We start from the raw sequence: 27,174 nt of genomic DNA, 5'->3' as shown, positions 1-27,174 counted from the left end.
ACAACTCGCCTAGAAGTGTGCATATTTAGTAACATCAGGGTTTGGCACATGTGACAACCTTGCCGAGCCCATTGCATTGGATTGCTTTTCGGCACGTGGCCTCATGGCAAGAAACTTGTTCTATGGACATTGAATAAGCCTAATCGTACCTACTGTTTTGTTCTAGTTTGTTTGATAGTCGAACTTGAATGGGTTCCGGGATTGCATCGATTGGCCCGCAGGGCATTCAACACTTGAAAGGATTTGCTTGAACAAGTCACCCGCTGTTTTCAGTTGGAGGAACATAACAGGTAAGGTGAAGCTGCTCGATGAACTGCTGAGATTGCAACTTGTTTCACCAAACCAATCAAAATAAATAACTAACACTTGAAAAAGTTAAAAAAAATCCACAAATATGAACTTTTCGTAGATTTTCTGTTGATTCCACTCATCTCTTTTTACATTTATATTTTCTCAGTTGAAATTTGTCTCAACTGTTAGTTTGTTTATAGGGGAGAATGGGGATACTTGATCCCCTTTTCTTATTTTCATCATATCTTTTTGTGATGATTAAGAGACTTGCCGTCTTTTGCATTTTCTGACAGCGTGTTATTTCAAGTTTCTGTGCTCCAAAAGTTAGAACGATACTTGAACTCGTAGATTAACTAGAAACATTTTCGTAATACTAATTTTTTTTTTTTAATTACAGAATACTTGATCGTTTACTAAAGGGGACTTGATCCTCAATTCAGGGTGCTCAAACCCTAGGCAAAAATCTAGTAAAATCCAAAGATGAAAGGTTCGTTAACTATTTTTTGCCATATTACTAAGTTCTCATTTCACAGTTTGAAAGCATCAGACAAGGAGAATTCTAATAGTTTGCCTTCTACCCTAATGTCATTGCATACTTTAAGGCGTAATTTCATAGTTTTTTGATAAATACAGAATTTTTAGTCTTTTTAATCAGACTATTACTGGACAAACATTAGTTTTGGACAAATATTGGAAATTTCATGATAAGCAATGATCACGATCCATTCAGCAGAAAAATATATCTGTTTAGACTTAAGGGATAAATTTTACTCACAACATACATTTTGGAAAACTTTTTTCTTAAGAAAATTCGAAGTTTAGTATTGCTTTGAAAATATGGCATTATGAAGTTCATTATATACTTCAACGATTGACATATTTAAATAAATATTTTATTATAATTTTTCAAATCAGAAACATTTTAAAGTGATAAAAAAAAGAACTTCAAGTCACATTTTGTTAAATCTTTCTAACAAAGTTCAATAACTCGAAAATTAAATTTATGAAATTTGTTGAGATAACAGCATTGTTGTTTTGTTTTATTTGGCACATTTTTCTAGAACATTTGATATTTGTTTCGAGCTATAGCGAAGGAATCAAGTATCTCCAGGGATGAAGTATGCTAACTCTCCCATACACAAAAAAAAAGTAGTCAAACTTTACAATCTGAGATCTGAAATCTTAAATTTGAAACCTTTTATCTGGAATCGGAATCTGAATCTGGAATCAGAATCTGAAATCATGATCGTGCAGTCGTGCAATTTAGAGATGCTCTCAACCAGGCTCGGACCTAGAGCTCGGTCTTAGGGGCCATGTTTTACAATTTTAAAAAAAAATGACCAGTTCGTTCAGTTTGAAAGAATGAAGAAGTGGAAGAGAGGAGTAAGTGCTGCACACTTCCCCTTCTTCTTTTTGATCTCATTAAACTTAATCAGAGGTATTTGAAGAATTTCTAAAATACAAAATAAATTAAAACTACTCCTACCAACTATTTGAACTTATTTGAATACCCTTATACGAATCCAATCTATGAATCTTTAATGTTAAATGCGAGAAAATGTAAATAAAACGAATTTCAAATTTTGTATATCAGGGAGTTAAAAAATATCGACTTTTAACCCTTCATTTCATGATTTTTTATTTTTCTTCAAAAATCATTCTAAACAGTTGGAAACGATGAATACATCAAGAAAAAAAATAAAAAAAAAATACGATTTTTCACTTTTTCCATACATTAATTGTTGCAAATTTGTTACTTTATGAAACAAAGGGTTAAGTTAATTCCATAATATCTCGTAATAAATGTCATTTAAATTATGGAAATATCACACTTGTTACTTGTTAGAAATTTTAAGAAATCTACCAACTATGTTTTTTTTTTGAGCCCTTTTTTAGATCTTCGCAATATCAATAAAACGAAATTCTAATGATCCTCATTTGGAAAATTGACGTTCGAAAAAGCAAACATTTGAAATTTTTTTTTAAATGCTGCAAATTTGAAACTCTGGTAGTTTTATTATTATTCAACTCTACTTTCATTACCTCAGATTGTACCCTACATCTAGACATGGTTCACTGAAATTGCCGTTACATCAAATCCAAATATTTGTATTTACTTTTTGCGCAAAACTTCTCATAACACGTTCATCTTACAATCCATACAAATAAAAACTTTTTAAGAAGTACATAGCTTTCAAAAGCAACAGCTAAATAAATTTAAAAAAAAAAAGTTAGGCCTAAAACTTTGCCATTTTTGCAAAAAATGTCACAAATTTTTCACCGGTATAAAGTTTTTCGCAGAAAAAAAAATATTTGTTAATCCTATACCACTAAACACAGAGAAAAAAAATTTGGTTGAACTGAAACGATTGAAACTATATTAAACTCTTCGTTGCGAATTGTAAAAAAATTGGAAGAAAGAAAATATGAATGAAGTGATTTTTTTTTTATTCCTTGAAGGACATTATTCCCATTTTTTTAAACCCTTTTTTATAAATAATTTATTTTTTTTGAATAACGGATGATTCTGCAGAACTATCTATTTGATGATTGGCAGAAGAAGTCCTACACTTCTAAAGCGCCTTATGGAAAAATGATCGCTTGGGAATAGCGATCATTTTTGACCCCTCAAAGGCCGCGCATGTTCCCAACAATGTTATTTCGAGGGTAAAATATTTAAAGATCTTATCTTCTTTATATAAAATTGTCGTGTAACCATACTCCTCAAAAATGTCCTAACCGATTCTTATGAAATTATATTCAAAATATACTGTAGGCATTAGAATCGGTTTTTATCAAATAAAAAAAACACAAAGTCACGTTAATTGCCCGTTACAATTTAAATTATATTAAGATAATGGATTTTTAAAATAAATATGAGAACCAACATTTTAAATGATTTATTTTCACTTGAACTATCATTTCAAAAATTATTTTCGGTCAAAACATTATTTTTCTAATATTGTGATAAATTTGGAGTTTTAGTTTTAAGATTTTTATGAGGAAATATCTATCGATTTTAAAAAAATATATAATTTCGGTTTGCTTAAAACATGCCAATTGAGCATGGAAGTTGAGTTTGCTATCAAACCTCTTAAATTTAATCAATTTAACTTCCATTTTACAACAACATATGATGCACAGTACTTTTTTTTAAATTGTGTCCTCGATTTTTTCAAACTTTTCTAGATGCCTTTATGGATTTTTTAAATTTTATTTCCATACTTGCTTCAACCATTCTCACACTCTTTTCATAGATGACGTTGAAAATAATCGAAAAACACTAATTTTCGGCTTCTCTGTAAAGTTTTTATTTTGTGCTTTTTTCCTACAACCGTAGACAAATGCATATCTATTCAATAAACAATTCCTTAACATTCGTCTTTTTTTTATTTAACACAAACATTTTTTTCCTAATGAATCAAATTTATATGAATTAAAAGAAATTTGGAAATAATTTAGTTTTGCTGCTATTCTTTGGCACATCACTGTACAGTTGCGTCCAAAAAAGCTCGCATGGGCTTTCTTTACGTCTTATGAAACATCTTAAGAAATCACAGAAAACTTCTACAAATGTTATCAAAATAATTAAAAATATGTGTTTCACATATAGAATATGTTGTTAATGCTTCAAATTTTCGAAATGGAATGAAGTTTTGACTAATCTATGTAAGTTTTTTTTCGTAATGAAACTGCTTGTTTACATTTTGTTTCATGCAACGTAATGAAAGCTAACGCCAGAAATTTTTTTACGTGAAGCAGCGTACTCTTTTCTAACTGTCACAAACTGCCATTTCTGGCTTGGTTGATATGATATTTGTAAGTAGATGAAATATTGATTGTGAACTAAAATAGCAAAATATTAGCTTAAAATATTAACAACTAATTTTGTGTGAAGAATCTCAATGGAAAAGGATTTCCTTTGAAGAGATTCCACACTTATTATCATGAGGTACACTAAATTTATATTTTTCTAGATTTAATAAACCTCAAATAAAAAAAGACTAAAAGAAACTGCGAAGCTACAAAATTCTCTGAATAAAATAAATAAAACTGGAAATTGAGCGACTTTTTAACGGTTCAATATTTCTTTAAATAGTTTTTACTACGTTGACTTTGAACCAGGAACGGTTGTTGATAGTCTTTATTTTAATCAGAGATGTTAAAATCGCGAGTCTACATACTCGCAGTTTGCCCTTCTTTGCAGAATGATTTTATTTCGTTAAACTCAATCTGCAATGATGCTATCTATAGTTCAACTCGGAAAGCATCACTAAGTAAGCTTCGGGTAAACTCGGCAGGAGTAAACAGCAATCGGGGGAGAAACATCAGCGAAGCAAACGAACAGTTCAACGAATTAAAGAAAAAATCGTTTTCGTTCGGCAGCCGAACACATCAATCGAACAACGCATGGGGGCGTGGCTAAAAGTGATAGATACAAGGGAACGGGAAACGAGCGAGAGAAGGGTGCGAGGAATGTTAACTCGGTCCGTCGGGCAACGATCGCTCGTGAGCAGCCTTGCCAGATCTACGGATTTCTCCGTAGTTCTACGGATTTTAAGCATTTCTACGGAGCTACGGATCGATGCTTGAAATCTACGGGTTTCCAGTATTTCCTACGGATTTTCTACGGATTATTGAACAAATTCAAGGGATTCTACGGATAAATGCAAATTTTACCTGACGACCAAAAAAAAAAAAGGTCATCAAGTTTTATTTTGCCAAAATCAGTACATTTTCCGATTTTCGTGAAATCTACGGACTTGAGCAGTTTTCAATCTGGCAACGCTGCTCGTGAGCATTCGTGTACGGTAAGCTTCGTTCTGTTGTTTCATTGGTGTGATTTTATTCCTGCGAGGGGGGGAAAACATCAACTCGGAACTGTGCTCTTCGTGTTGTGTGCAATCACGTCATGATTGGAACGAAGATAAAATCAATCTGCACACAACAAGTTAAACTCGGAAAAAATCAGCCGAATGATTCTTTCCGAGGCGAGTTTAAACACCGCTGATTTTAATAGATAAGGCGTTGTATTTGTATTATGACGAGTATTATGAGTATGCATGCCCGTGGTAAAATGGAGGTTTTGGTTATTGGTATATGAGTGTATATTATCCTGAACATATATAACAGTTTGCAAATTGTTCATTGGAAGCTATCTATTTTGAAGGGTCTAGAGTTTCTGTAAATGTGACAAAGAGGCTCTTCCCCATATCATAATTAGGTAGTTCAGGTGGAATTGAATAAAGGCATAGTAAAACTTTAAAAGAACATGTTGAGGGACCAGATTCCTCAATCTCCATAAATCACCACAAAGAGGAGAAGAAATATTGTTTACTAGATACAGAAACGACTCGTCACACAGAAACGACTCCAAAAAAGAGTTACATCCCAGTAAACTTCTTAGTACTTAAAGCAATTCACTCTTTCATTATTATTTCCTTCCATAGCTGGGTCGTTGAATGACAATATTTTTTAAGTGATGAGCGAAACAACATGTATTAAGCTTTTGTATAGTTAAGAGAAAGAAGGTTTGTGTTGAAATATTTTGAGAGTATTTGCAAATCGTTCTCCATTTGTTGAATGATAATTTCGGTTGATGTAGCTGGGTAAAAAATATTTGTGTCATCAGCAGATAAGCGGGCTATGCCATAGAGTGGTAAGTACCAAAGATCATTCATATACAAGAGAAATAGTAACGGGCCTAAATTGCTTCCTTGAGGAACACCAATATCAATTTTCCTCAAAATGCAAAAATAATGCACCAACGATACTTTTGGAATCGATTTTAGAGATAATAGAATCAACTTATTCAGTTATAGCAATTAGCGTGTAAGAAAATACTTTTGTTATTTTGAGGCAATCCGGATAAACTCTTGTCTCTAGGATTTCAATCACATCCAATAGAGCGTGAGTATTTTTTAAGCATTTTGAGGAAATTCATCAGGTCCACGGCTCTTTTTGTTCCTAAGGAAATAAATTATTAGTCGGACTTTATTTGCACTAGCCGAATAAATTTTTTTTTTTACTCGGCGAATATGGGATAGATGATCAATTTCAAAATCAGTTGGAATTTCTTCAGCTAGTTTTTTTTTCCAAATCGTGAAAAAATGTTTGTTAATTTTTCGATAACCTTAGCATTGTTGCTTGTATAACCTTGTTCATAAGAAAGGTTATTTGAAGTGGTAGCTATATTTTTGCCAAGGAGTGTGTTTATGTTTTTCCAGAACTTGGAATGTGGAGTAATGTTCAAGAATTGCTTATAATATTGTTTTTTGTACTATTGATTTGTGAAGCAGATACAATTTTTTGTTTATTTGAATAAGCATTTCTTTTAGTTGAAGATTATCAGGGGGCCTCTGGCAACGTCTCCAATAGTTATTATTTATTTTCATAAGCACCCAAAGGTCAAACGACATCCAAGAACAGTAACTGTTTTTTAGTTTAACCTTATCATTGACTGTTTTATTAGACATTGCCATCATTAGAGTTTTCTGGAAGTTGAATATCTAATATATAAAGATGAGTTGGACTATATATGTTTGTTTGTTTGTTTGTTTGAATGCACCTTATACAAATCCACACCGCTGAACCGATCAGCCTGAAATTTGATACAGAGATGTAGTTGAACCAGGGTAAGGTTTTAGTAATAGTTCTGAGCCCCTCCCACCTAAGAAAAGGGACCCTCCCATACAACGTTCTATTTTATTCTCACGAACCAAAAGTCAAGGCACCCATTTTGGCAACCGATTTTCGTTTCTTTTGGCGGGGTTTTTTTTCACCATCATTATGGGCCGAGCATAAGCAACGACCATTCAAAGTTCACGTATAATGGAAAGCAAATCAAAGCTTGCTGATCATTGAAAATTTGAAAGGGGGAATTTTGGTGGGTATTTTTATTCCTTCTTCTGCTGTTCTAAGCACGTGGTACTGGTAGGAGATATTTGAATGCAATAATGAGCCTACATTTTTGATTGAAAAATACAACTAGCCTGTTAGAAATATATTGAATAGAATTTTAGTGATTTTCAAAGTGCTCCCTACCGCCGCTGGGGTGCTTTGAGAGTCTACATAAATATACAGTGAACTGAACAGTGAACAGTGAATTGACTTCTTCAGCTGAATGAACCGATGTTCATAAATTCCAGCTTTTATGGACCAACTATTGTCGAATTTTTAGAATCTCTCATAGAGAATGAAAAAAAAATAAGATTCAGAGTTATAAGTTGAAGGCCTCGGTTTCAACGCTTTAATAGCCGTTGGGGAATTTTAACTGGGGATGAGAAAATTGATCGAGTATTATCTGGAAAAACTTTTGGTTCCGTTGGAAACAAATCCACATGAAACTTTTATTAATTATATCTGAGGTTTGCAGTTTTATGCAGTTCTATTTCTTTGGCCAATTTATTACTTTTGAGTCAATTTGTTGAATTCTACCATCCAATTCAGATAAAACTTATAGTTGTACCGTTTAGTACTGCGAATTTAAACAAATGAATTTTAAAATTGATCACACTTCACAAGCATTAATGGGATGAATGTCCAAGAATAGGAACATTGAAATGTAACTCACATATAAAATTAGAATGGTTACTTCGGTTCAGAGGTGGTTTGTTTTCAAAAACTTCAAAAAACTAAATGTGGAACTTTCACATTTAAGACCAAGTACTCATAAAACAGTGTGAAATTAAAAAGCGAAAAAAGTACAAAATAGTTTAAAACATGCAATGTTAGCCTTCATCATGGTTTAACCAGATTCGGATGTTTGTTTAGAAATTTCAAAATAAATAAAGGTTTAATATACCATTGTACAGGGAGATCATCCGTCTTGAAAAGTGGAATGATATCCAAAAGAGATTTTTATTAGAGGCAGGATGGGAAAGATATCAAAACAATTTGATCATTTGAAGATAACAAATAAAAGTCCAAATCTTTTCAAGCTTCCTAAAAAATGGAGGATGAAAAAAAATGTTTATCGTGATAAATAAGCTTTAATAGGGAAATTATTTTGTATGTCTTTTAATTTAAAGCTCATACCTTTAAGTTTTCCATAATATGAAAACGATAAACACAGTGAATAATCTCAATAAAAAACTGAACAATGGCCAAAGATGCGCAAAATTGCTTATAACGATATAGTTTAATATAAAAATTCTTAAAGTCGAACGACTCATTTTGATTTATGTTTTATGTGAACCCGAGCATAGCCGGGTAAAATCAGCTAGTTATTTAAATAATTTTGAAACAAGCTGTTTAGCTAGGAATGTTCTATGATTTCTTTCTTAAGGATTTTGCTACACCTAAGATTGGTGCAGCAGTTCTAAATTATGTCAAACAATGTTTTACCGGAAAAAAAATGTTTTCGTTAAAACAAAAACTGTATTGATAGTTTCCATATATAGGAAACTGTCAATACACGCTGATTTTAACAAAAACTTTTTTTTTTTCAGAAAAAAAAACATTGCTTGAATAATTTTGAACTGCTGCACCAATCTTATATGTAGCAAAATTTTCCGTTTAAGCACACAAAATTATTTTTTTTATTTTTAAGCTTATATTTTGCTACTTTTGTTCACAATAAATATTGCATCTATATATAATTTGAAGCAACACTTTAAGTTTACCGCCAAGTCTTTAAAGCCAGAGATCATGAGATCGTACCCCCGGCTCAGGAGCCCCTCCGAGGGAAATAGAAGTTTTAACATAACTTTGATCATACTACTTCAATTTCTACAAATCTATGAAAAAAAATCGAAACAGAAAATCAGAATAAAAACTTGAAATATAAAAACTAAAAGGGCACCGTCAAATAATATTTAGAATAGTGTGTCTCTAACATAACTTAAGGGCCCTCAACAACTTGATATTTAATTTTAAAATTTCCAACCCAAAATCTGGACAAAAATAATGTAAACCGAATAACGTCATAGTTCGGAAGAAGAAAATGATTGGTGATTTTCCTCACCTCAAATTTTCATTTTTTTTTATCGAAACATGTCAGTCAGGATATATTCAGTACAGAGTAGGTTGAATAAAGAAAAACATCCCCTCATTTTTATTACATTCAAACGTCTTGCACAATGATAATGTATATTATTACGAAAACCAGGGAATGGTTACTGCACTGGTTCAAAGTGCTAAGAAAGAACAAAGAAGCTTTATGATTAATATTTCAGAATTTTACCCGGGTAGTATCCGGATTAATACCGCGTATCATTATAACTTTTCACTTTTCATTATTCACATCATTATTATAAAAGTTTTCGTTGATTTATTAATTCCATTTAAATCTTTTCCATCCCTATTTTTAAATTGGACCGATCGACCGTACTGAGTATTTTATTGAATTTCCATAGCAATTTGTGTCATAGACTTGGAATTCGAATTGAAACATTATCAACTGATTCATATTCAATATTCAATTGATATACACATTTGGTGTTATTCCTGCTCTGGCTCTGATCTAATTTTTTTACATAATTTTTATTTTGTATCTCTAAACAAGATTTGAAATAAAGATTTAGATTTAAGACACTGAAATGTGGTTCTGAATAGTACCTGATTTGAATTTTTAAATTCTTAAACTATGATATCTGTATCTTCATGGAATTTGATTTAAATAATTTTGTTCTATTTTTTGTATTTTATATTCTTTGTTCCAAATCTTCATTTTACTTCTAAATTGTCATTAGGTAAATATTTCTCGATGATGCACAAACCAGACGATCAATGATGAAATGAAAAACATATAAAATATCCAGTGTTCGGCATCGCTAATTGAAAAAATAGCGGCGCTAATTAAATCGCTAACTCATTCAAATTTAGCGATCGCTAATTAAAACCGCTAAATGAGCGGAAAAAGTTATCGCTTCAAGCTTAAAGCGCTAATCGCTAATCGCTAACTGTAGATAAACAATTACATAAACAGGATGGCAACAGTATGGATTATGGTTGCCTCTCAATTCGTTAGCTCAAATACTTTACAAACATAGTGCAGATTGTTTATTGTGCCCAGTCTGTTGAAAAATCTTTAACCAGGTTTCACTTTTTTTTTTCAAACTTTCAAAATAGTAATGCAAAATTCTCATGATAGGAGCATTGCCAAACGTGTATCTAAAATACTAAATGAAATAAATATGCAAATTCATTCTATGGTGATACTATCTTATTTTTATTTTACCTGATTTGAAATACTTGTAAAACCTGCCTTGTGAAAAGTGAATATCTCATCCCCTTGAAAAAAGTTGTAAAAAGCGGATTTTTCCAGCATTTATTATTCGAGACTTGCCGTGTGAGATAGTAATGTGAGAAATTTCGAAACTTTTTGAAAACCCATCGATTAACCTAAAAAGCACATTTCAACAAATCACCGCATGTGAACGACCATGCTAAAGTCATGTAAAATATTTACCAAGTAGGCTGTTTACTGTACTTTTGCAAGCAAAACAGTATCTAAAAATTGGCCTTCTAGCTTTGAATTATATAAATGATGTTTAAAATAGTTTAATACTGTTTAACAATATTTATTGTATTGTTTGTCTAAAAATGTTGAGAAAAGAAGTACTTAAAGAGAAAAAAAAATCTGTATGAGGCACTTCTGCCCTGAGATCATTCGAAGTGACCATTTTCACTTGGAGCGCATATTGATGTAAGAATGATGCCCGATGTCTCCGTTACTTGTCAAATGACAAAAAGTCTTATTTATTTTTTAAAAGTCTATCAGTAATAATTTGTGAATTTGAAATAAGTAAATGGAAGTTAGCGTTCTTCATTTAGCGGAACCAAAAAATAGCTGAACTTTTTAATTCGCTAACTCAATCAAAATTTAGCGACAAAATTAAACCGCTAACAAAAAGTTATCGGACTAACTAGCGATTAGCGGATTAGCGTTTTTGTGCCGAACACTGAAAATATCAATCCAGTCATTTTTCTAAATCAAACAATTTTAGCTTCTGATAAGGGTATTTAAAAAAAAAGAATAAAATAACTCTTCCGCAATGTTTGCACGTGATTGATTTACACTTTTTTTAAAGATACCAGATACTATCTTCAACAAACTAAATGGCTGTTTGAAGACAGTATACTGAACTCATCTTCAGTTACTTTACACGTTTAAAATATTTTGTTTTCTCTGGGACAGCATTTGAATAAAAATCAAATCATAGAGGCTCCCGAGAAAAATTGCCCCGGGCTCCTGAATATTTGTATAAATTTGACTGAAATGGTAACAATTGCGGCTAAATTGCTTATTTTACTATTTTATTGTATTTTTAAACTTTGCAAAGTTTGGATTTTTCTCAAGTTAAAAAAGAAAATGGCTTTGGAATAATTCCAAAAACAATAGATGTATAGTCGAAATACACAACGCTGTCATTGTTATTTTTTTTGTTTGCCTCAATCAATATATGGCATTTTGAAAAATACATCTTTTTGATAGGAAAAGCCTTTTAACTAACGAATGCTTCAAATTAGACATTTGCTGTCTAAGACAAAAAGGTGCGTTTTTTATTTAATAAACGTGTTAGAAAACATTGCTTACGTCTAAATTTATTCAATAGAGTTACAGCTTAAAAAATGTTCTATGATCCGCTCTAACATTTCAACATTGAAAAATAAATCATAACGCGCTTCCTTAATTGTCATATGAATTTGATGTCTTCGACAAAGTTGCTTTGAAAGATATTGGCTGCACCTTTGAAGAAGACAGTTTTACTCTTACTTTCAAATTAAATAAGTTTGTGCTTAAAAATAATGGAAATAATGACTCGACCTCATATTTTATACTGTATTATTTGATGAACATCTTTACTGAAAAAAACTTTTTGTCTATATGTTATAGTATCTGCGTTAATAATTTTGTCTCGCTCAATTACCGTTCTGAACCACCGTGCAATGATCGATTTATCAAAATTCACCAAAATGCAATCCGGCTGAAGTTTTGAATTTGTTTGGATCAACGATTAGGGTTCCAATTTTTACCATGAAAATGCCAGATAGATTTTTTTTTTTGTAAATCTTTATTTGAAACGGCTCGTACCTTCAGGTTTTGAGGAGCCAACTCTTTTTGTTTTTACAATTGTTTGCTTAGCTTAACACTTTTAGCACCTTTTAGTTTAAAGAAAAAGAAGATAAAAGGGAAACATGATAAATAAAAAGAACTATAGACGAAGATCTATGAATGCCAGATAGATGTGCTGTGGAATTATTCTGCTGACAATTGCTTGCTATGATGTGGTTCAATTGTGAAAATCTTCGTGCCGGTAAGAAGATTTCATTAACAGTAAGGGTAGAAAAAGTGGTCGAATACGCATTCCATTTTCTTGGAAAATGTATGGAGGTCTAAGCATAATATGTATAATATTCTGTATAATTTCTATTTTGTCAATTCAAAGAAAGGCAATGAAAGGTTCCAAAGAATGTTGTAAGTTTTTCCGGTTGATTCGGATGATTTTATTTTGTAGCAGTTTGAAGTTGTTAAGTATTTTTTAACGTACGAAAAAAAAACTGTAATGTCACCCTTAATGTTGCATTTTGTTTTATATTTTCTCATAGATTTAGTGCATTTTTTAGCCTTACTTGACTGTTGCTTGTATTTTTGTGAAACGTATATATTGTAAATAAACGGATCAAATTTTGTATTAAATTTTCAAAGATTTTCTTTATATTCTAGAATGTTTTGCTTTTTATGTCTCAGGCAGAAAACGGTTCTTTCTGTTTTGGTTAGAACTACTTGGCAGCTTGCCAATTAGATTTTCAAAACGAACAAAAATTTCATCGAACGAGCCGATTCCAAAAAAATGTTTATACAGTTGCGTTCAAAAAAGAATGAAATCGCATGAAGCTGCACACCCACTTCCAACTTTGACAAGCTGCCATTTCTCTCTCGGTTTATATTTTTTCATGAAAATTTCACACATTCAAGTTCAACTATCCAACTAACACTCTAAGAAATTTGAAGTCTTAACAATGACGGGAAACAAAGATACAGCTATTTTCGTAAAAAAGAGATACTTGGAGTTGCTTCACTACACTTGCTGTATCTTCGACAATTTTCATTGAAAAACCTTGAAATTTGGTTCAAAGATGCAAAAATGTTTGATCTGATATCAGGCCAAGTTTCGTCAAAATCGATGAACGTGATCAAAAATGGTGCCGGATTGAAAATGAGGTTCATTATCGACCAGCAGACGATTTCATTCTTTTTTGGACGGATGTTTGTATGAAAAACATTGTAATCCATGTACTCTTGTTGTTTCTTTCACAAAACAAAAATTTATCAAAAAGAATGTTGTAAATTGCTAAAAACATCATTCGTACTTTGTTTCGAAAGAGAAAATGTTCCAACAGGGTTCAAAATAAAAAGAACAGAGTTTCAGTAATGACCTGCTAATTACACCGATAAAGAAATTTGATCCATAATTAATGCGAATATTCTATTCGTTTTTTTTGTTTCAATACCAGCTCTGTTGGAATAATTTCTATTTCTAAACAAAGCAAAAATGAAGTTCCTATCAATTAACAACATTCTTTGTTATAAATGTTGGTTTTGTGAAAGAAAAAACCAGAATAGATAGATTACGATGTTTTCCATACAAACATCCGTCCAAAAAAGAATGAAATCGTCTGCTGGGCGATAATGAACCTCATTTTCAATCCGGCACCATTTTTGATCACGTTCATCGATTTTGACGAAACTTGGCCTGATATCAGATCAAACATTTTTACATCTTTGGACCAAATTTCAAGATTTTTCGATGAAAATTGTCAAAGATACAGCAAATTTAGTGAAGCAGTTCCAAATTTCCCTTTTTTAAGGGAATAGCTGTATCTTTGTTTCCCGTCATTGTAAAGACTTCAAATTTTGTGGAGTGTTAGTTGGATTGTTGAACTAGATTGTGTGAAATTTTCATGAAAAAATATAAACCAAAAGAGAAATGGCAGCTTGTCAAAGTTGGAAGTGGGTGCGCAGCTTCATGCGATTTCATTCTTTTTTGAACGCAACTGTAGGTAATTACCAAAAAAAATCAACAACCATCATCAGCTACCGGAACGATCAGGTTCAAAAATATAGACTACAGACTTTTTCCATCTTGGCCCATGTTCGGCCAATCTCCCAGGGAGGTGGTCATGTTTTTAAAAATTTCCTGGTTCTCTGAACTATTAAACGGTCTGACCTGGCCTGGACTGGCGCTCTTTGGCCCATCCCTTTCGCTTCACAGAACAGAACACACACATCACGAGAACTAACCGGCAAGCAAAACCGGTGAAACTGCTAGCTGCCTGGGCATTATTATTGGCGATAGCTGATATAAATCAGCTGCCGTCGCACTTTACTGCCCGTTCAAAGTTTTCTATTGCGAGGTAGGTGAAGCCAGAATCGGTTTGAATCGTTGATCTGATTACTTACACTGGCAAAGATTAAAAATCGAGCAAGACTAATTCGTCATTTGGAGCACTTACCGTATTCGTTTCTCTACCAGTTCGATTGTTGGTTTTCATTCTGCCCCCATCGATCAAATCGAAACTGTTTGCACTTTATTCTTGCAGTTGAGTGTTGTTTGTTTGAATGGATGGGGCGAAACGAGCCAGTAGGTAGCATGCGGTAGGCTCCAAAATCTAGCTGGGCAATCCTCCTATCGGTGGTTCTGAGTAAACTAATGAATGGCATTAGTTGGAACTTTTTTGGGTGCAGTCTTGGTGCAATTCTGCAGACGTATCTCTCTCGACTTTGGACGTTTTCTCGCCTCGTTTGTTTGATGCAACTTTGCACGTGGCTGACGGCTGCTGGCGTGTTAATCAATAAACTGTCTAGCGGGTTTTTTGGCGGGGGATTGTCGAAAACCTTTCGGGGAAGTTTTTTTTTTGTTTTGGTTTTTCGGCGTCAAAGCTTTTTTCTATACCGGTAAACAGCTCGAGATTAATTTTAAAATAAATATTACCTTTCGAGTAGAAATAAAGGAGAAAATGATTGGATGGACTTCTAAAAATAAAGTTTAATTGTAGGATCTATTAACAAAACATTGAATTTATTTATCTAGAAATGATATGTTAATTTCTGAAATTTCTTATCTATAAATTTTATCAACTATTTGAAAATGTTAAATTATTTGTTTTTAAATTGGAGTTTTTTCAAATTTAATTTTTTTTTCAAGAAGTAAATGCTTTTATGTCAGAGCTGCATTTTGAATTGCAGGTGTAAGTTTGAATTTCATTAATTTTTGTTAACCATTTGCGATGCTTATTTTTCTAAAAAGAAGAACATATTGTTCGCTGCTATCAGTGTTATCTTTTTATAAACATTCATTTATGGATAGGGTCTATTGCATGGCGATTACTTTCATGTTAACAGACTCATAAGTGAGTAAGTAATTTTAAAAATAGCCTATCGATTTAAGGATCATATTTTTTTTTACTGAGCCAATTTTTTATTAATAAATCGAAAACTATTCAAAAATATATGATAAATTTACAGATTGTAAATTCAAACGATAAATGCTTCACTTAAAAAGATGGTCTATAGTACCAACCCAGGGCTTGGAAACAGAAAAAAGTAAAAAAAAAAATCGCTCAAATGTCAAATTGATCTGAATACATCACCGATTAGTGAAAGGTTAACAATTTTTGTTTCCTAAAAATGATTATTATAAAGCTAGTTTTAAGATTGTACGAAAGTTTTTCATTGAATAGGTTCGCAATTTTCATCAAACTGAGCATTTCTTATATAAAAAGTAAAAATTTTATTGATTTTGTTTGGTCCGGCATGAGTTTTTATCTAAAACAATTACAACAATTACAAAAAACCGCTCAGTTTATGACGAAAAGTTATAAAAAATGGCGCAAAGTTTTGTAGCGAATTGATATTTGGGGGAGATAAGGGCATAATAGTTATCTTAAGAAGGACGCTAATTAAACCATAGAAAACCGCTATAATTTGTGAGTTACTTCATTGTTTTGTGTTCAGACCAGGGATGATAACTGTCCGAATGTCATTCGACATTTTTCTGAAGCCTAGAGCGACATTCATCAGTACGAAAACGACTGTCGCGGTCATGTCCTTTTTGTATTTTGTGAATGTCACAACTTGCATCGAGACTGTCATAGTCATGGGAAAAAATGTTACGATAAGCTGATGAATGTCGGTCGTTGCTTCGATGACATTCATAATGGCAAATGTTATGGCGACATTTAACATTTTGAATGTCACAGAATGTAATCGTAACATTTATTCAGAATCAAAATGAAATGTTATTAAAATGACAGTCGCGACAGTCAAAACGGCTCCTTGCTGACTTTGCCGTATGGACTGGCCAATTTGGCCGGTTCCGGAATCCGAAAAATAAAAATGATTTGATTTAACTTGCGACACATCATTAGAAAGCTCTTGGCCTGTACATGATGGGAATTGATAGGAAAAGTGGTTCGGGGCCATGTGTCGCAAGTTAAAATCTGATCATTTTGATTTTCCGGATTTCGGAACCGGCCAGATTGGCCGTGGCCAGGGCCAGATGGCCCCGAACCACTTTTCCTATCTATTCCCATCATGTACAGGCCAAGAGCTTTCTAATGCTTGGCAATTGACTTTCATACAAACTGTGCATGACATAAATATTCCAAGTTGAAAGCGAAACGGAGTTCGTATGGGATCAGCTAGTCTATTATAAATTTAACGTGTTCTTTCTTTTATAATACAAACGAAAAAATTCCAAAAAATAGAAACATTAATATTGTCTACGAAATAAAACATGGAAAGTGTAAAAAATCATACGTTGGTGAAATTAGCCAGATTTTAGAAAAACGAAAAAAATATCAGACAAATGTATCATCGAATCAAATGAGCACTGGTTTAGCACAATACAGCTTTGAAACAGGTCATATTTTCGATTATGAAAACACTAAAATTTTAGAAAGAGTAGCGGAACTCAACGCTGGCTTAACTATAGAAACTTTTTACATAAAACTAAGAGGTTACAACGATGTTGTACAGTCAATGAGATTCATCTAATTTTCAAACAACATACAACTCCGTCATTTCCAAATTAACACAGACACTGACACACATATGTAAACAAAACAAAACAAACTAAGCCAGAACAAATTAGCACAGACGAAAGCCATTAAGGCCGGAACAAATTTCAAATCCTTCTTTTGTCACTCGGAGTTGGAACATCGCGAAGGGGGGGGACAATAAAAAATAATTCGAAAAACAAATAAATTGGAATAAATTGCACGGAAGCTTGTATGCAAAAAAATGCATACTATATCGTTGCACAAAACTTGTTAATCAAGTAATTTTGTACCGAAATATTCAATCAAATCAAGAAAACAAAAGGTGAAATAACATCCATCTTCTTAAATTTGTTTTTTGGTCTTTTAATCTTTCAGATATTGGAATTTTTAATCGAAATTTACATAAATTACTTCAAACTTTATTTATTTTCCCCTTCGGGTTTTTTTTAAATTTCGAAGAGGGGGGTGACAAAAGAAGAAATTGATATTTGTTCCAGCCTAATTTGTAATTTTGACAAAACAAAAATTGTAATTGTTGTTTTATTTTGTAATTACAAATATATTTTAGTGTCCACTAAAGAGGAGCGAATGCCAATGTAGCTCGAAACGTCTAGACAATTAGTAAAAAAACGTTTTTAATTTGTAAAACTCGCCGAAAAACGTCGAAAAAATTTATCAACAAAATTAATGTATGACTATCGCCTTAACAGTTAGTTTATGTGAAAAAAAGGAAACTTTTCTGGAAAACAGTAGAGAACAGCATTTTTGGTGTTTTTGAAAAATTCTGGCGTCTTGTACTCGAATTATTTGCCTGATTTTTTCTATCAGCTCTTGTTTTAGTAATATGGCCTGTGGAAAATTTGTAAGTGATTGATTTTGAGTAAAATCGATAAAAGTACAATGTATCACTAGCTACAATTTTGTAGAATGCATCGATTCTACAAAATTGTAGCTAGGGAAATTTTCTATTGGATCATGTTATTGAAACATGGAGTTGGATTAACGCTTAAGGTAAGACAAGCGTTTTCACAGATAAGTATGAGTTTGCCTTTGGAAAACTATTGAAAAGGTTAAAAAATCTTCTGAAAACATAATATTCTATACCCTCCGAAAGATTATTTAAAATTTGGGCTCAAATGAAAAGGGAATGTCCCAGCTTTCGAATTGTGAAAAACTAGCGTTGGTAATTTTCGAAAAATAGTGTTTTCTCCCTGAGACACCGTGCAATTACATTAATTTCCAAACTACTATTTTACGTTTTCTTTCAAAAACATTTAAATCGAAAAATGGACAATGATGCTGCGTACATTTAGGGGCAAAAATTATACACAGTGCTAAATATTTTTAAATACCTACAAAATAAAAATGAAATTATGCCTCCATACAATCCCCTAGGCCAGTGTTTGGCAACCTGCGGCTCTTTGGACATGAAAATAATAAAAAAAAAAAAAAACAAACACGTACATACATGAAGGTCCAAAAATGTCAAGTAAAGAATTAAAAATTTCTAATAAAATTTCGATGAACGACTAAAATGATTCAAGAGTAACAATAGTGTAACAATTTCGACTCGAAAACCTCGAAATCTCATTTTAAAACCACAATTCTACATCAAATTTTCAAAAAAATTCTCACTTGTTGATAGTAGGTAATTGAGTCCCAAATATTGAATCAAAACAAAGCTGGATTAAGCTTACTAGATAGTCTGAATTATTATTTTTATTATTAAGTTTTATTAGTGACACTTTACCATCCTCGTGGCATTCGTGTCATGCGTCCGGATTATGATTTTCTCACTCTATTTGCAAACACAAACAAAAATTTCAATTTAGTCTTTGGAATTATGTATCTTGCGTCCAAATAATTTTTTCAAACACATTTTGTCAAAATATTTTTTGGAAGCCTTTAATATAATTATGAATCGGCTGATGTGTTTCAAAAAAACAAAAGAAAAACAGTTTATTAACAGGATATTTGGTGGACTTTGGTGTTGCATATCAATCTTAAATGTTATGAATTGTTCATATTTGAAACTCATAGTTTCGGAATTTGAAAAGAAAAAATAAATGAAATTCAAATCATTTTTAAGACTTGGATCTAAAATTTCAAACCTAAACTTAGATATGCAGAGTTGAAACATAAGAAAGTTTCATGAGTCCAGAATAAGAAATGTGAAACAGTTTCATAGTTCACAATTTTATTTAAATTTTTGATTTCAAGTTCATTGGATTTCTAATCTGGAATTAAGATTCAGGTTTTGAATTCGGGTTCAAAATGCAGAATTGAGGCTTGGAACTAAAATCCAAAGTTTGTATTCAAATTTAGCTTAAATTTAAGTTTTAAGATCAATATTAAAATATCTATGTTAAAATTTCATTAAGGGTTCAAATTGAAGGAGATTTCAGTTTCATAAATATGATTCTTGATTCAAAATTAAAATTTTAAATTATATCAAAGTTAGTTTAGAAACACAAACCTGGTGAAAATCACAAATCAAAATTAAAATCTGGATTCATTTCAAAGAATTTGTTTTTGTTGTTGTTTGAAAAATCTAGATTTTAATTTTGAAAACTTCAATTACAATAAATAAATTCAATTATGAAATATAAAATAATAAATAATAACTTTTCAACTTATTTTTTTTACCTCAGGTAAAAATTGAGCTGGAATTTTTTTTTAACAATAATTACATACATTGCAGATTCTTCGAAATCAAAGGTTCTAACCAAAATCTTAAATTTTTTATAAATTTCAAAAGTAGAAAATAATCCTCATTTGAACCGTTAACATAATTTTTTACCTTTATTTCTGAACATTTGATACATTTTCAGCCATGATTAAAATAGTTATGCTTGTAGTTCTAAAGAATAAGCTTTCTAATGTAGGTGAGTAAAAAAAAAATTCTCAATAAAGCGTTAAAAATCCTTTTTTTTTTGTTACGATTATAGTCGGACATCACATCAGGAGGCAACTGGTTTACCAACTGAGCTATAGCACAAGTTCCCATATTTTTTAAAGCTTCATGAAAAAATTGGCAGCTCCGAGGACTTAACTTCAAAAATAAGTAACTTCTAATGCAAAATAACTTCAACCAGAATAATTTGTACTTTTTTCACTTGTGTATGCATTGTTCAAGCAAAAATATTGTAGGAAAAAATTTGTCTTAAAACCCCCCCATGAGCCGGTTCTTCCTACGGCCCTGCATACATATAAGATCTCAGTGAAACTTCACGTTTATTTGTAGAGATCTTATTTTTAACACTAAGGGACCATTCAAATATTACGTAAACCCCCTCCCCCATGCACACATTCGTAACAAATAAAATCTTTTTGGGAAATTTTAGCAACTTGCCGTCTTTTGCATTTTCTGATAGCGTGTAATTTCAAGTTCATATGCTCCAAAAGTTGGAACGATACATGAACTCGTAGATGAACTAGAAACATTTTCGTGAGACTATAAAAATGTGATATTTTTTAACTTACAGGAGACTTGACCCTTTACTAAAGGATAATTGATCCTTAATTTAGGATGCCATGACTCTAGGCTAAAAACTAGAAGAATCTGAAGATAAAAAGTACGGTGACGTTTTTGCCATATTTTTTATCATTTCACAGTTTGTGAATATCAGACAAAGAGAATTCTTAAAGTTTGTCTTTTACCCTAGAAGCATTGCATAATTTAAAGCGCAATTTTCTAGTTTTTAGATAAATACAGAATTCTTAGTCCTTTTCAACAGATAATTACTGGATAAATATTAGTTATTGAACAGATATTATTAATTTAATAATAACCAATGATCAAGATCCATTCAAAAAAAAAATATATCATTCTGAGCTCTAGGGAACAATTATTCCCATAAAATGCATTTTGGACATTTTGCACTTCTCCTTAAAAAAATAGAGTTAACTATTGCTTTGGAAATATGCCATTATGAAGTTCATATTATACTCTAAGGATTGACATATTGGATAAATATTTTTATTATAATTTTTTCATGTGAGAAACATTTTAAAATGATACAAAAAGATCTTCAAATCACATATTGCTTAATTTTTCAAACAAAGTTCAATTACTCGAAAAATAAAACATTTATAATTTTTTTAAACAACAGGATTGCTTTTTTGTTCTATTTGGCACATTTTTCTCGAACATTTTTCATTTGTAAGACATTCCTGTTACAAGATAAAGCGAAGGAATCATGTATCCCCAGGGATCAAATATCCTAATTCTCCCCTAGTCTAAATTCTAGAGAAAAGTCGAATTTAATATTTCGTTAGTATCCTTATTCTCGGCCGTGCAAACGAGGGAGGGAGGATTTAAGCTTCCTCCCTTGAGATTTTTTAAAGTTTAAATTTCCAGTTCAAGTATAGTTGTTTGGTGATTAAGTTCGATTCTGTATTTCAAACTACAGAATTTCTAAAAAATGTATTTCGATGGAACAATATTGAAAAAAATATGCAAACGGCTCATACTATCAATCAACCTCCAGAAACAGCATTGAAAAAGTCAGCAAAAAACGGGAATTTTGATGAAATAAAAAAAAAATAACCTAAATCAATTCTTTGATATTTTTAATCCCATAAGTCAAATGGTTTCGCCATCTTCAACAAAGTAGTTGAATGAGTTAATTTTTTTTTGGATAATTTTAGAAACATAAGGTATCCTATCTTTTGAAATTTCAAAAAATTGTAGAATTAACATCTTTTTTTAAAATGTTGTATCTCTTAAACAAGAATATTCAAACTAGATGATTTAATAAAGGATAATAAATGGATTTAAAACCCAACTTTTATTTTCCATGTAGTTTATCTGTTATCAAAGATCGACATTAACCACGCCATTTTTTCCAAACGCCTTATCTCCAAAACAAGAGCTGAACAACGAAATATGAAAAATGTTTTGTACTCAGGACGCAAAAATTTTTCAATATCAGTTCTTGCAACAATTGAAAAAAATAATGATCCCAGGGGAACGTTACACAGGTGTAATCAAACTTAATTTATGTTCATAATGGACATACTTAACCGTTTCAAAATTCAAACACTATTTGGTTGGGCCTCGACCAGACTGAACCACGAGAAATAATTTATAAAACATCAGAATTCAAAACTTATGCAATTTACATGCGAGCCGAAATAGCGAATATGATTGACTGAATTTATAGATTGTTTAAAATAATTCTGATTTTTGGTTTAGAAAACTCATAGATTTAGTCTAGAATGAAAGATATTTTTAAACAAAAGTTGAGTGTCTCTTAAAAATGCAGATGGCGTTAGTAGCCTTGATGAAATTTCTACTTTCTAATAAAAATCAATGTAACATTTGAATAAATTTCAGTTGCGGGACACTCTAAACTATCCATAAAAACGCTATAATCTAGGCGGCTATATTGTAAAAAGCTGGCATATTATCATAACAGTTGGTATAATAAGCAAGCGGTGCTAAATTCACACCGTACACACAAGAAACTTTTAAGCAAGGAAAGGGTAATTACAAAAATATCAAGCGTTACGTAACAAAATATGAAAACACCCCCAACCCCTCCCCCTGTTTTTACGAAACACATTATAACAAAATGCGATACCCCCTCCCCCTTAAGAGCGATAAGTAATATTTGAACGAACCCTAAGGCATACATCTTTCAAGAGCATGAAGGCGAATACCTAAATGCTAAAACCACCAACCAGCAGAAACGTATGTCGTGACCGAGATTCGATCTCATGACCCTGGCTTAGAAGACTTTATCGTTATCCTCAAGGCTACGGTTGGCGGCAAATTTGCTTGGTTCATGAAAATATCCCAATACTAATATTTTCAGTTAAATGCTTTTAACTAAATCAAGTAAAAAAATAACAAAACATTCGTTTTTTTAAGTATTGTAAGCTGTAGCGCACAAGAACAATCTGCAAAACTTCAATTGAATAGAATCCTTTTTTGAATTAGATGCACAAAATTTTAAAATCTTTTCAAACATATAAATTTGATTTTTGATTTTGCCACATGCCTATAATTATGAAGACACAAATGCTTGAACTAAAACTAAGAAGATGTCATATGTTTTTCAATTTACATTACACATTGTCTTTGGTTTACTTTCAACAGAATTGTGCAATTTCAATCTCAAGTTTATTTTCTGCAAATGCATTATGTCATAATTCCTTTAATTGTGTTAAAATCATTAAATTATAAGTTCCTTCAATTACATCCAACTTATGTTATTATAAAATCAGTTTTTGTCTTCCCGGAAAAAAATAAACTTTTTATAAAATTTGTAGCTTTAACATCATGCATTTCAATAAATTGATCCTGGGATCTTTTTTGACCTTAACGACCTGATATGCTGCTAAGCGCATGGTAAATACATTTGAAATCAAACCAAGTCAGGAAAGTTTGGGAAGAAAAAAAACAGCTTAGAAAACTTGATTAGAAAAAGCTCTTTTCTATTTGATTTGAGGAATTTTTTTTTCTTATTATATCTTCAGGACAGATTTTTTCTAAGTTTTGTCAAGAAACTATAATGCGCTCTTTCAAACTCTGAAATGGGTGGCCAAGATTTTCACCAAAATAGTTTTATTTTGAATCTAGCGAACAGCAGAAACTGTCTTTATTTATAAAAAATTCGCAACATGGATTCGTCTGTGATCTTTTTATGTACATTGAAAGAAAAAAATGTTTGCATATAATCAGGGGACTTTAGGGTTCAATGTCTTTATGGCCCGCGAGCCAAATTGTTTTTGAATATTAATGACCTCTAAATTTATGCAAACGTTTTTTTTCATGATGTGAAATTTTCATTAAAAAAAATCAGTTCCTGCTGTCCGCTAGCTTCTAAATAAGACTATTTTGATGAACATCTAGCATCATTTTAGCCATTTTTCCTCTACTGACTTAATCTTGGAAAATGTCCTTATTTTTTTTAATATCAAGAATTTATCACTAAATTATTATAAAAACTGTTTTATAAGTATACAAATACAAAGAGATCTCCCTTAGAATACAATTTATAGAGCATCTTTCTGGACCAGCTGTAATTAGAACATAGCAAAACGTAAAATTAAACTTAAATTTTCTGTCAAAAAATGGTAAATTGTTGGTTTTTCACAACAATGAATGCTTTAAATCCCTATAGTTGTCTACCAACTCCAATAGAAATTTGCGTTTTTACTGGGAAGCATTATACGAATTCCTAAGAATTGCCTGCTCAATCCTTCTTAATTTAAATCTTCTCCCACGAAATATTGAAGTTACTAAGCAGACTAGAAAATCAACTTTTGTTTTAAGATGGCCTTAATACCTTACATGTCCATCCAACAAAATCGTCAAATATGTTTGAATCTGTCAATGAACAGTGTCTGCAATGAAAAAATTTCAGTCAACGAATAAATAAGTCATTGGTTCGATTGTTCGGACTCAACAAAATGTGATTTATGACAGCTAAAAACCGCTGCTAAAGAAAAATCGGTACTGCATAAATAAGTAATGCAAAAGTTTAACTCCAATAGGCAACAAGCTTAGTAATTGTACAAACAACGTGTAATAAATTGATAATGATTTCCTCGATAGATAGATATGCATAGAGGCCAGTAGCTAGGGCAATTCATATTTAAACCAGTTCGAAAGTTTGTCTCATTGCCTGCCTGGCACCCCTCCTTGAACTGAGACTAACTACCGACTAACCCTTTTTTTACCAAACAAACATTTTCCTCACAACTTCCACCGAACTTCACCCGCTCACCAATCCCCAACTTATTTCCCCGGCGTGCAGATAAAAAACAACAATATTTTTGCCTGCCTGCTTTCAACATATGCTGCTCGCGCTCGACGTGGGCATTACCAAATCCGTTTGGCAGTCAGTCCGTGAGGCAGTAAGTTGTAAGGTTTTCGGTTTTCATCATCATCAACAAACGTTTTTCTTTTGCAGAAAAAAAAATACAAATCACTAGAACTCTCTCTTTCTGGAAACTCTCTAACAAAATATTTCTCTCTCTTTGTTTTTCATGTGCATTTCCACCCGCCATGCCGCAGACTGATGCGCACGATGATGGCCATGCTTTCCGGTCAGCAGCAGCAGCAATAGCGAGCAGAAGACCCTGAACCGTGCCACGAGCTCCAAGAGAGCTCAAGAGCAGAAGAGCGAGTGGAAAACCGTCAACACAACAACCTCAACAAACTCGAACAACCGGGGAGCACGTGTCCGTCTGACAACCGCGCTCCTTCCTTCGCTGGAAGTGGACCCCATCGCCAATTGCAAACAGCAATCAGTTCCGCGTATGCTCCAAAAACCGATTCGACGAAAACAAAGTGCACCCAGGTCGGGGAGAATTGAACCGATTCGCTCGTTCTTCTCACATCGACTGTGAGCTTTTCCTTGTTGAGCTGAGCACTGAGCGAGCACATCGTCGCTGCGTTGATTGGAGTTGGATTTCCTGTCGTTTGCTTGCTGCTTCAACGTCTCGCGTAGTCTATGCGGTTGATTAGTTCTTCGGCAGCCAAGAAACGGTACGGTACGCGAAAAGTCTAGCGTTTAGTAGTGAAACAAAACGGTTGAGCGTAGAACTTCAAACTTTTTCAGCAAATCAGACACAAACAAACTCGATTGCTCGATTACTAACTTGGTTTGGATAGCGAGCGCGCAGAGTTCAGGAAGAACGAGGAAATTCTGTACCCTCGAAACCCTCGAAACCTAGTGTTTGACAAATCGTCGTCGCGGTGAGGAGTTCTCGTCTGACAGAGGATTCATTCCCGATCGATTAGAAGGTTTTCTGCTGTTCCGTTTGTTTCGGAAGGGATTTTTTGTGTCCCTCTTACTAAATAGAAAAAGTGATTTGTGAGCTGGGTGACACCATTTCTGGGTCGAGTAAATGAGAATTCTGTCCACTGATTAGTGTCCGGGGAAAAGTGTTTCTTGTTTTTGTGAGCATCAAGTTTGATTTCCGGAGGCTTATTTCCGTTTCCAACCGAGTCCGGTTTGTGTGTTCTTTTTTGTATGGTGTTCTTAACCCTTCAACAAAAAAAAAGAGAACCGAGAAGCGGTGGAATAATTGCGAAAATTTGGCAATCGATTGATCGATCCGGGAGGAAAAAGTGAGCAGCAACAGCAATAGGAAGGCAGTGAAGTAAGTGCCTGCAGCCGAGCAGCTAATGTGGAAAATTTCTAATCAAAACACACTCAGCCAAAGCGAGCAAAAAAGAGTGGCCAGAAAACGGTTCAGCACAATACGAGAATTGTGAATTCTGTGCTCTGGCTGTTGTGTTGGAAAATTAGAAGAGTGTTGTGTAGAAACGTCCGTACGCTGTGCGCTTAGCTTTGATAAGAATTTACCAGCCGCGGCGTAATGCTATCTCGTTGCTAGCTTTCGACAATTTGCCACACGACGAGTGTGGGTGTAGTTACGCTAGATTACACAAGTCCAAAAAAAAGTGCAGCTCCCTTCGACAAATAATAAGGTTACATGCTAAGAGAGAAAATCAGCATCTAAAAAGTGCTCAATTTTCTGGCGTAATCACGTTGATTCAGAAACACAATTGAATGCAAAAAAATCCCACGTGTCGTGAGTTCTTCTCAAGTTCGGCTGCTGCGTTGTGGAATCTGTGGGCTTTCCTCAACCTCAAAGATTTCTGTGTTCATCGCGTAATAACCATATCCACCGGTGTTTAGAAGAAAAAAAACGGTGTGACCCCGAAAAAAAAAAGAATAAAGTTGCGTAGATCATCACCTGTAGGTGCACCCAAACCCAGTAGAGTTGCACACCCACGTGGAACGTGTTAGCTAGAGTCTTTAGAACGAAAAAACGGTGCAAATACAATCTACAGTATGTTGGATCGTGGACCAGTAAGTATCTCTACTCATTTTCTCATTTTTATGCTAGTAATCC

At 32.7% G+C, this 27,174-nt stretch overlaps 1 protein-coding gene across 3 annotated transcripts in view; it reads left to right on the top strand.

Annotated features, from left to right (window-relative positions):
- LOC129745985 (dual specificity tyrosine-phosphorylation-regulated kinase 2) overlaps positions 1–27,174 on the top strand; it is a 437,758-nt gene that overhangs the window by 166,177 nt on the left and 244,407 nt on the right. For all 3 annotated transcript variants that reach the window (XR_008737218.1, XM_055739401.1, XM_055739400.1), the window contains one exon: positions 25,325–27,131. Coding sequence is in view for 2 of the 3 variants with exons in the window: in XM_055739401.1 (XP_055595376.1) it covers positions 27,114–27,131 (18 nt within the window). In the remaining variant the exon portion in view is untranslated. The remainder of the gene's footprint in view (positions 1–25,324; positions 27,132–27,174) is intronic.

The sequence above is a fragment of the Uranotaenia lowii genome, chromosome 2, assembly GCF_029784155.1.
Source record: "Uranotaenia lowii strain MFRU-FL chromosome 2, ASM2978415v1, whole genome shotgun sequence".
NCBI lineage: Eukaryota > Metazoa > Arthropoda > Insecta > Diptera > Culicidae > Uranotaenia > Uranotaenia lowii.
The sequence above is the reverse complement of the archived record's forward strand: the minus strand, read 5'-3'. Positions and strand labels throughout refer to the sequence as shown.